We start from the raw sequence: 11,987 nt of genomic DNA, 5'->3' as shown, positions 1-11,987 counted from the left end.
TATTTTCAAGATCCTTTGATGCTTTCAGTATATCTATAACATGATATTCAAACTCACATTAGACACTTTTAACATTGAACAAAGCACTAAATCAGTACCTGAGATTATCATTGTCATAGTTTGTATGTTGTAGTTTCAGCCGCAACGTCGCAGAAATAGAAACCGTTTCTAAAATAGAAATTTTGCATGTTGATGTCACGGCTAGTCAGGACAAAAACTCAGATTAACATAGAAAAGATAACTTTTATCGCAACGCGGTGCCGAATTGCGTGTAGTTAGGACAGGGTGTGGTGAAAAGAGGGTTTGCACTTATCTCAGGATTTTTTCGGTTACCCGGATATGCAGCTATACAGGAGATACCCAGATGTACACAACAGCATGGATTGCACGATTAATGTACTACTGAGTACATTGTTCTGCTAATTTATGCTGTCTAAACCACAGGGAAAAAAATGTGTGGAAGCTGCTAAATCATATAGAGAAGGACTTAGTAAGCAGGAAAGGGCGCAATACTTTGACAAACTAAAGTTAATAGGTGGTAAGATATGTACAATTAAAATATTAACCTAACATTTCACCTACCTGACCAGAAATGATAAGAACACGAATGTTGTCAAGATTCTTGCCCTGGAAATCCTGGTTCAGTTTGGCCAACCACAAACGCCTTTAGTTCCTCAGACTCCTTGATTTATCAACTTTTGGCAGTCTATAGTACTCCAAGTGTATTAATTAGTACAGCCCAAAACATGGCAATTAATGATCATTTTCAGCAATAATCAGCTAAATATACGACATATTTCGTTCGGTTCAATAGCATTGTTTACGTTCAGTTCCACCAATATATCTACACTCTGAGGAGAAGAATAACAAGGTGCAGTAAACGGTAAAACTGTTTGCACTACAAACCAGTGAGTTCATAATTAAGATAATACATTAAAATAATATGGTAAGACACATCTATAATGTCAATCAGGAAAATCAGTTGTTTTGTACAGCTAAAAATAGCAGGACATGGTAAGACCGTTAGCCACACCCATAATATTTACAAATGGCCGCACTTTTATAGGAAAAATAAAGTGGATAGTTTGCCAGCTAGCTATGTTTTCATCATGTAAATGCATATTACCTGGTTGCGGGATCCATTCAGGCAGCAGTATTTGACAGTTGAGAGAGTAGTAAGCGTTCCCGCAAATGGGCGTGGTTTCGGCGTGGATAGCAGACACGCCCCCAGCGTTTGAGAGCGGATTACTACTTATTTTTAACTTAAACTTATTTTATTTACTTGGTTTTTTTTAATCATTCAAATTTGTCTGGGTAGTTAATAATTATACAATTAAAATATAATTATAAATAACATAAGCTGTCTTGAAAAAATAAGCAGATGGTTCGACTTCGAACGCTCACTGATGCTTCAGAAGGAAAAACGATGCATTAAAAAACAGGGGTGTAAACTTTTTAATGGAATGAGGATGTGTGCATTCTTCTTATGTTGGTTAAATATATATATATATATATTTTGTACTTACCTTCAGAAGCTACAGAAGATAGTTACATGTTCAGTAGAGGACAAAATAAGTTAAATTTACCCTGATCTTCACCCCCTGACTCTTAATGCACCCTTGAGCGTTTGAACCTTATGCTTATTTTTGTTTTAAGATTTAGATAACGTTATCTACTTGGCGTTTTTTAATCATTCATGTTTGGTGGGTTGATAGCACCTTTGTCTGTGGTTTGATAAACTCAGAATAAATTTAATATTGCTTTACACAGACATTAATAGGAAAAGCTTCTAAAAATACTAAACATGAGTGATTATGTGTATGATCTCGATTGATTATAAAAAAAAATAAAATGACACGGCAGGACTGCGAGATGCCATGAGAGCTCAGCGGCGGTGTGGATGGATTTTGGTGGGAAAGGATGTGAGTGGGTTTAAATATTTGTATATAAACACAGACACACAGCTGCAGAGTGGAGATGATGGAACACCACCCTTCCCAAACCCCATCCGCTGCATCTGACCACCAAACATACACAGAGTCCAGTACAAACACACACCACTTACGTGTGACCGACACACAAGGCACAAACAAAGGTGCTTCTATTCGCTCCATTTCTAAACTCCCGAACGACAGCGTAAAAGTCTTCTCTAAAAGCGCAGCGTGTTCAAATCTCCACACACACCAAAGGCTCGTCCCCTTTTGAAGATTTAATGGGGTGTGTCATTATCTCTACTGCTTGTAATTACTGTGCCATTTCCTGTTAACTGTGGCATCCCTGCACGCTCACACACACGCCACTCCGCAACACAAAAACCAGACCTTAGTTTTACTGCAAGCATTGTTTTAATACAAAAGAGAACAAAAGGATTTATAATCATAACTTCTTTACTTTTACACAATTGCACCCCTGTTTCTCTCAGTCATGTCAAAAGAATAACACAATCAAAAGGTGGATCCTTTCACAGCCCTCACCTCCCTCCCAATGACACAATAAATAAATAAAAATCACCTTTCTTCAGGTATTCATATACTTCAGCTTGTCAAAGACAAGATTCAAAGCGCTGTTTTCAACGGGGGCCCCGCGAGCCGCCCCCGTCGTTCATTATTTAGGGTGCTTCCGTCACGAAAGAACAAGTAGGAAGCCACTTTTGACGTCATCTAAAGTGTGTAGTCACCGGCAAAAAGGCCACCATTGGAATCAGTAAGCTTCCTGGTCAGTTAGAACATCAGAAATGATCAGTCGGAGAAATTCATTACGTCAGGAGCGGATGTACAAAAACAAAACCAAGAGTGTGATTCCAGGTCGTGTTAATACTAGTCATTCTTAAGAGTTGATATGATACTGCAATCACAAATAAATACAGCTCTTTACTCTAGAAAAAGAAACAAAACGTCAGGATTATAAATTAACCATGAAACAAACATTCACAATTGTAATCATTTGTGCATACTGTGGAAAAGCTCTGTAACATGATGTCTGTAACAAAAGGACACAACTAGACTGCGTGGACACACAGTGGAGAAGACCATTGCGTGAAACTGGTGTGCTGTGCGCTATAGGAGTTCATGTGTGACGTGAAGGATGTCGTGGGAAGGCTAGAGATATGTATCCTCCTCCACTTCCTCCCTGTATTACTGCGTTAATTTACCATGACAGGAACTACCACACACACACATACACACACACACACAAACATACACGAGTCCAAAAAAGTGTCCAGGAGGAAAACATCTCTGTTTTGAATTGATTTCCTCTTGTTTGCGGTGGCACAGACACCCTGGTGAGACTGGTCCGCATACGTCCAACCAAAAAAATCTCCAAAGTGACAACCATGCATGAGGTTTGGAGAGTGACGGGTGGTTGCATATTCAATAGTAAATGGTGAAAACCTCCCGAGTGTCTGCGTAGACATGTCTGTTTACTCAGGATGTTCTCCGTCGCACATTCAAGAAAACAAAAAGTCAGTCAAATTAAGGACATGATGTCGAACACAAATAAGGCAGCATTATGGTAGGTATTGATCTGGGTGGTGTAGCAGTGTGCGGCTGTGCTGGACGCTGGAGAGGTTGAGAGTCTGGTCCGGAGCGGCACGTTGGCCGTTTGAGAGAGGAAGATGTGTTGGTGTTCTCCTCTTGCTGGTTAAATCACAACCACGCCAGAGTCAGTCGCTTAGACTGATAAGGGTGGAGGGTTTATTTCTTGCCCGCTGGTGTTTTAGGGCTGGGGGCCTTCTTAGAGATGGTGGGGATTTTGGAAGGCTTGGCCCCAGGCCGGCGAGGGGTGTCTGAAGTATCGGAGCAAGCAGAGCGTGTTTCCATGAGCTCAGACGTGTCTGAAGCGTCGCTGCCCCTTCGGCTGCTGGCTCGGCTTCCAGCGCGGCTCCCTGCTCGACTGGCTGGGCCGCTCGTCGAGGACGGAGTGCGTTTGGTGTCTGAAGAAAGAAGATAATTCAAGTTTAAAAATACGGTAACTAAGAGCAACCAGTGAAACCCACTAGAATCTAAAATTTAATATTAGCAGAGTTGGGAGTGAAAACTGAAAAAATTAATAAATAAATAAATAATAGCAACTCTATTACTGTAACTAACTCATTACTAATGAACTCATTTATCTAAGGGTGTGTTTATACATGTAGTTTGGTTTGTTTGGTTTATTTGGTCCGGACCAAAAATGTAAAAGATACATTTGGTCCTTGACAGCGAACCTAAAAGCACCTGATTGGTCGGGTTGAATGACGTATATCTTGTGATGAAACTCACTGAACACATCAAACAAAAAGATTTGTTCAACTTAAAGTGGCGCTGTGCAGACCGATTGCGTGAATATGATTTTATTTTCTCCACCTGCGAACTCACAAAGAGCTCATTTACCTTAGTTTACCTCCTTTGTTCCGTGTTTCCCCTCTGCTCATTTTATTTTGGATACAGCGCTTGCTTCCTTTGTGAAATCATGTCGCATAGCGTCGCATTTTGTCATTACTTCCTGTTTTTTGGTTCGTTTAGAAGTATTTGGTTAAAGTTGTCTTAATTCAAATCACACCAGAGTTTGTTTGGAGGCAGACCGAGACCCATCTTTTTAGCAGTCTCTGTCCACTTGTTTGGTGCGCACCAGGGTTCGGATGGCAGCGTTCACACTTACTCAACTGAACTGCACTAACAGAGCAATTGCACCAGATTTCGATTTAACCGAACCAAACATGACAAGTGTGAACACACCCTAACATGTAGAGGTGGAATGTGACCTGTTTGTGTACTGTGCTTTAGAGCAGAGCAAGTCACATGAACTATAATTTATTCATTTTAAAAAATAGGCTTGTTTGGATAAATCAATAAAGTTTAAAAAAGCAACAACAAAAATATTAACCAGTTTGTTCGAGTTTTTTTTGTACTGATATAGTGATATAAAGGGATAGTTCAGTCAAAATTCAATCAGTCAATTGAATCAGTGGTTCAACTGTAATTTTATGAAGCTACAAGAATACTTTTTGTGTGCAAAGTAAACAAAAATAATGACTTTATTCAACATTTTCTTTTAATGTCACATGGACTATTTTAATAATGTCCTTACTACCTTTCTGGGCCTTAAACGTGATAGTTGCATTGCTGTCTATGCAGGGTCAGAAAGCTCTCAAAATTCATCAAAAATATCTTAATTTGTGTTCCGAAGATGAACGAAGGTCTTACGGGTTCGGAACAATACGAGGGTGAGTAATTAATAACAGAATTTTCATTTATGGGTGAACTATTATTTTAAATGCTTCTGTCCATCACTGTATTTTGACTAAAATACATTTTTGGTATTTTTTAGTCTCATTCATTTAGAATTTAGTGTAAATGAATTGTCACATATTGTTTTGTTATGCTAGATAGAAACAATGCCAAAGTATGCCAATAGAGAGTTATACATTTATAATAGTTTGCAAATCCTAAAACTCTAAGACATCTGGTCAATGGGATTTCTGAATGGCATTTTGGTTTAAATAAGGTCTGTGATTAATGCAAGCTTGAGATACTTATTCTACAACATAAAACACATCAGTAAAACCCCTTTGTGTTGTTAACAAGAGGCTAAATGGGACTACAGAGGTACAGCATTATCCTGAATAGGACAACTCATCTAATCACTAGTCCACTTTTACAGCCTCATTTTATTTATAATCATGCTCTTCTAAACTATTAGACATTTAGGTTTTTACTTCTGCCAATTTAGACTTGTCCTCACAAATATCTTCAATATAGTACTGTTATTACTTTATTAGCTTGTAGTGTAGCTAACTAAGGGTGTGTTCACACTTGTCGTGTTTGGTTCGATTAAAACAAACTCTGGTGTGACTGCTCTATTAGTGCAGTTCATTTGAGTAAGTGTGAACGTTGCCATCCGAACCCTGGTGTGGACTTCAGGCATTTTGGCATTTCCCTCTCCCCAGTCTTCCTCCAGGCTCTGGTACCTTGATTTCCGAATGACATGCAAAATTTGCTTTCATCCGAAAAAAGTACTTTGGACCACTGAGCAACAGTCCAGTGCTGCTTCTCTGTAGCCCAGGTCAGGCGCTTCTGCCGCTGTTTCTGGTTCAAAAGTGGCTTGACCTGGGGATGTGTCTACTCCAGACTCAGTCCACTGCTTCCGCAGGTCCCCCAAGGTCTGGAATCGGTCCTTCTCCACAATCTTCCTCAGGGTCCGGTCACCTCTTCTCGTTGTGCAGCGTTTTCTGCCACACTTTTTCCTTCCCACAGACTTCCCACTGAGGTGCCTTGATACAGCACTCTGGGAACAGCCTATTCGTTCAGAAATTTCTTTCTGTGTCTTACCCTCTTGCTTGAGGGTGTCAATGATGGCCTTCTGGACAGCAGTCAGGTCGGCAGTCTTACCCATGATTGCGGTTCTGAGTAATGAACCAGGCTGGGAGTTTTTAAAAGCCTCAGGAATCTTTTGCAGGTGTTCAGAGTTAATTAGTTGATTCAGATGATTAGGTTAATAGCTCGTTTAGAGAACCTTTTCATGATATGCTAATTTTTTGAGATAGGAATTTTGGGTTTTCATGAGCTGTATGCCAAAATCATCAATATTAAAACAATAAAAGGCTTGAACTACTTAAGTTGTGTTGTAATGAATCTAAAATATATGAAAGTCTAATGTTTATCAGTACATTACAGAAAATAATGAACTTTATCACAATATGCTAATTTTTTGAGAAGGACCTGTATTTGTTTGGTGAGTTCCTTCACGAAATATACGTCACTCAACCCAACCAACCAGGTTGTGAACGTATCACTATGCCTTTAGGTTTGGTATCTTTAGGTTTGCTGTCAAAAATGCCAGTGTGAACGCTAAGTGGTCCAGGACCAACCGTATTTTGGTCCAGACCAAATGAACAAGACGAACCGAACTACAAGTGTGAACACACCCCTTCAAGAAGGCTTCAATTCGATTCAAGTGTATTTGTATAGCTCTGTTTCAAAGCCGTTTTACAGAAAATGCTTGTTTTGCCTTCTTAAATAGCTTCAGTATAGTACTTTCAGTGTACTTTGTGATGTTATAGTTTCAGTTTAGCTTTCTCAACACTGGAGATCAATTCAAATCAGTTTAAATAGTCTGACTGAGTGAAGCAATTCAGGGTTTCGTACCAGAGCGTCCAGGTTTAGCAGTGGTTGGTGTTCCACCGTTTTCACCGGTTAAGGAGCCACGGCTGGAATGGAAAGTTGGTCTTTTCAGCTTCGATGTGGAGCCTCCCTATAAAAGCAAAGAGAGAAAGTTTATTACAAATGGCCAGATTTCCCTGTGTAGCTACAGATGTGAATACTAACAGCTAAATTTAGCTAAAAGTAACCAGAATTTGTTTTCTGGAAAAATCCAGCTGCTTTTGTCTACTTTCTACCGGACCTGGATGAATGAAAACTGTCATCACTAAAGATGGTTTAGCAGAGTAATTTCCTGATCAACATGAAATTAACTGTAAAACTGTCTGAGACTAAAGCTGCATAAGGTCACAGTCTACACTCTTTAGCAACATACAAGGGCCACAGATTCTAGTGAGTCATCTACCTCAGGTCCTTCCCATTTGTTGAGATCAGGCCACACTTAAAGCTTTTATTGTTAGTGTGCTAGAGCACTGGGAGGGGGCAGTGTGTTACCTCATGCCCAGGGGTCTGGCTGTGCTCTGGGCAGGACTGGCACTTGGTTGGTGTTGGAGTTTTACTGTGTGCCAGCCAGGGCTTGGCATAGCCACGAGATTGGGATTGGGAGGACTGGGAAATGCGGTAGCAGAAAGGACGAGCGGAGTAGCGAAAAAGCAGTGGGAAGAAGCCAGGATAATCGGAAAAAGAGTAAAGTGGAGGGAGGCGATGCAGCATGGCAGAGCAGAGTGTTTTTGTAGGTGGAGATGAGCACAAACAGGGAGGAAGGGTGGAGGTAGGCACATTTTCCAAGCAAGGGAGGGGAGAGGGACAAAAAGACAAAGAACAAATAAAAATCTCACAGATGACAACATGATTTTGACATGCAGAGACAGTAGTGATCATGTCCTCGTCCCAAAAAAAAACAATGTAAACACACCACAATCAGAGACACAGAAAAACCATCCACCAAGAAGGAGACTTCACACTGCTGATCAGTCAAAAGTTTTTAATGTTATTCAAAGAAGTCTCTTCTGCTCACCAAGCATGCATTTATTTGATCCAAAATACAGCAAAAGCAGTAACATTTTAAAATATTTTTAATATTTAAAATAACTGCTTGTTATTTGAATGTTTTTTTAAATGTAATTTATTTCTGTGATCAAAGCTACATTTTCTGCATTCTTTTTCCAGTCTTCAGTGTCACATGATCCTTCAGAAATCATTCTAATATGCTGATTTGTTGTTCAAGAAACATTTTTATTATAATTATCAATATTTAAAACAGTTGAGTAAATTTTTTCAGGATTCTTTGATGAACAGAAAGATCCAAAGATCTGCATTATCTGAAATAAAAAGCTTTTGTAACATTATATACTATACCATTAAAAAGCTTGGAGTTTGTATTTTTTAAAGAAATGATAGAAATTAATACTTTTATTTAGCAAGGATGCTTTAAATTGATCAAAAGTGATGATAAAGACATTTATAATGTTACAACAGATTTCTATTTTATAGGCTGTTCTTCTGAACTTTATATTCACCAAAGAAACTTCTACTCAACTGTTTTTAACATAATAACAATTATAAATGTTTTAGAAGCAGTAAATCAGAATATTAGAATCATTTCTGAAGGATCATGCGACCAGAATAATGATCAATAATGCTCAAGAACCATTTTGTATTTGTGCTTCTTAATATTTTTGTGGAATCCGTGATGCATTTTTTATTTACTTTAATTACTTTCTGAATACATTTACTGGTACTTTGCATCAATTTAATGCCTTTTTGTTGATTAAAAGCAAAAATATGGTTGTGTGCGTACTGAATAAATCCAGAACGGTTGGCTACTTATTAACCCTGTGTTAAAAACGTATTGCATTAAATGTCAGCAAACTTATAAAAGTACTAATTCTGAGAATATTTTCTTTAATCTATCTTTTCATTATTTAAACTTTAGATGACAATGTAAAACACATGAAATCACATATTAAAATACTCATGAAACATACAGATGCAGGCAAAGACCATGATGAACATTCAGATATGAGGTATGTTGTTATGCGATATGTGACAAAAAACATTTATTACCAAAGCTTTTGTAAAAGAAACTACAGTTGTGCTCAATAAGAGTCTAAGATCTTTCTCAATATCAGTGGGTTTTATCTTATATTTTGTACTGCATATGTATATATGCAAAGACAGGAAGAAAGATATGCAGTAGTAATTTTATGATTTTATCTGTTGTTTTTGTAAAATGCTAAACATCATTAGCAATTCTGCAAATGGTGTCTATACCAATGCTTGTAAACAAGCACAACTGTATATCTAGACAAACTGATTAAACGTACACTAGAGTTTAAAAGTTTGGGGTCAGTAAGATTAGACCAAAGTACAAAGAAGTTATTGGACCAAAAATACAATAAAAAACAATAATATTGTGAAATATGATTACAGTTTAAAATAACTGTTTTCAGGTTAAGTATGATTCAAAATATATTATGTGATAGCAAAGATTCTATGTTATTTTTGATCTGAATAAAAGTATTACTGACCCCAAACACTAAGTTTTTGAACGGTAAGATTTTTAATGTTTTTTTAAAGAAGTCTCTTCTGCTCAAGAAGCCTGAATTTATTTGATCCAAAGTACAGCAAAAACAGTACAATTTTGAAATATTTCTACAATTTAAAATAACTATTTTCTATTAGAAATTATTTTAAAATGTAAATTATTCCTGTGATCAAAGCTGAATTTTAATATTCTGATTTGCTGATCAAAAAACATTTATTATTATTATGTTGAAAACAACCAAGTAGATTTTTTCAGGTTCCTTTGATGAATAGAAAGTTCAGAAGAGAAGCATTTCTCTGAAATAGAAATCTTTTGTAACATTATAAATGTCTTTATAATCACTTTTGATCCATTTAAAGCATCCTTGCCAAATAAAAGTATTGATTTTACAAATGCTTTTTATTTCAATAAATGCTGATCTTTGGATCTTTCTATTCATCAAAGAATCAGCATATTAGAATGATTTCTGAAGGATTATGTGACACTGAAGACTGGAGTAATGATGCTAAAAATGTAGCTTTAATGACTGGAATAAATTACATTTTAAAATATATTTAAATAGAAAGCAGTTATTTCAAATAGGAAAAATACTACCGCTTTTGCTGTATTTTGGATCAAATAAATGCAACCTTGATGAGCAGAAGAAACTTTTTTTAAAACATAAAAAAATCTTACTGTTCAAAAACTTTTGACTGGTTATGTATGATACAACAAGTAAACAGTTTAAGACTGCTGTAAACTTTTTAGAAGATATTAGTGTTTAAGCATGCTCCCACAACAAACAGTGAGTACGGGTTATATCCTTACAGAGTGTAATATGGCGACACTCACCCTTGAGGAGGCTGTGGGCGTTGCGGGTGCTGAGGGCAGAGAGGCGCAGCTGTGGGCGCTGTGCGACGCCGATGAAGACGAACGTGTGGGCGAGGCTGTGCGGGACGAAGGTTTGGATCGCCGCCCCCGGGACCGGAAGGCCGCCAGACCCTGGGTGGCTCCCTCTGGAAGAATGAACTTCTCTCGAAGCTCCAGGTTGGTACGTCCGCGAGCTGCAGAAGATGAAAGGAGAAATGAGGGGACGATGATCAGGCAGAGAGCAGTGTGAGTGAAGAGTTTCAGCACTTCCTCCGGCCCACTGCTTTGACTCAATGCAGTCAGAGGGATCGGTATACCCACTTTAAAAGCGGTCAGTGCGCGTGGGGGACACGATGCAGGGGGTTAACAGTGAAGTGAGTCAGAGCAGGCATCTTTAAAACAAAAACTTACTCAAAACAAAAGAAAAAGCACTGTTTCCTTCAGCCCACCACAAACAGCATCAACAGACACCTGAGGGTCATGCCTGATAATGCTTTTAGCAAACACTGAAAACCAACGCAAGCCTCCACGGAGCATTCTCAATAACAGATACCCAACCAAGCAGCCCTTGCACAACACACAGATCAGAGCAGCCAGCTGAGAAAGAGAGAGAGACAGAGAGAGAGGGCTGTGCACAATGGCAGCAGTAGCTGTGGTCAGAGGTTCTCCGTTATGCCCTCAAGACATCAGTGTTGGGGAGTATCTTACTAAAAGCACAGATTCAGTTATATTTTTCAGTAGTGCTACATTTGGACATTGGATGTAGCCTCACAGATGAGCAAAATGCGAAAATAAAATAGCTGGCTAGAATTGTTCGAATAATTCATTGTGCATTCAAGTCACTGCGTAGCATTTTATGTCTACTGTTTTGTAGCAAGCTATTTAATTAAATGCTGCTATTTATTAATATGTTATTGACCGAGTAAACATAGAGAGTTTCTAGCATTGTTGTTATTAAGTAAAATTACAACAAAAACTATTAAATTTTTTATGGTAACTGAAGTAAAGTTAAATATAAATAAAACATAAATTTTAGAACAAAAATGTAAATGTTACTTTGGCATAAAATATGTTTATTAATTTTAATATGTTTAAGTACTAAAACTGAAGATAAAAAATGTAAAAAATAAAATATATATAAATTAGTGGTGGGCATAGATTATTTTTTTTTTAATCTAGATTAATCTCACTGTAATCTTGGAATTAATCTAGATTAAAATGGCTAATCTGAATTCTGCCGAAGGCATTCAGAATGTGTGTGCTACCCAAATAATGACTAAAAGTAAGTCTTTGAGAACGGGTTTCTCAAGCCAGGTGGCGCATTAGACCAGGGGCTCATCTCCTGTTTCCAAAATGCATCACAAACTGCTTGACAATTGCATTTACAACACAATTAATTATACAAGCTTGTGCAACCAACTATTCCTACACTGCATGTACTTCTGCGCAAA

The 11,987-nt window shown here is 37.9% G+C and overlaps 1 protein-coding gene across 1 annotated transcript in view; it reads right to left on the bottom strand.

Moving 5' to 3' along the window:
* Nucleotides 1-2,326: 2,326 nt before the first annotated feature.
* Nucleotides 2,327-11,987, bottom strand: part of macf1a (microtubule actin crosslinking factor 1a) — a 134,013-nt gene continuing 124,352 nt past the window's right edge. Inside the window, 4 exon segments of the mRNA XM_073821602.1 lie at nucleotides 2,327-3,934; nucleotides 7,128-7,233; nucleotides 7,635-7,748; nucleotides 10,519-10,730. Of these exon segments, the coding sequence (XP_073677703.1) occupies nucleotides 3,696-3,934; nucleotides 7,128-7,233; nucleotides 7,635-7,748; nucleotides 10,519-10,730 (671 nt within the window). The 3' untranslated portion in view covers nucleotides 2,327-3,695.

This window comes from Garra rufa, chromosome 17, assembly GCF_049309525.1.
Source record: "Garra rufa chromosome 17, GarRuf1.0, whole genome shotgun sequence".
NCBI lineage: Eukaryota > Metazoa > Chordata > Actinopteri > Cypriniformes > Cyprinidae > Garra > Garra rufa.
Note: the sequence above shows the minus strand (reverse complement) of the source record. Positions and strands in the feature narration are given on the sequence as shown.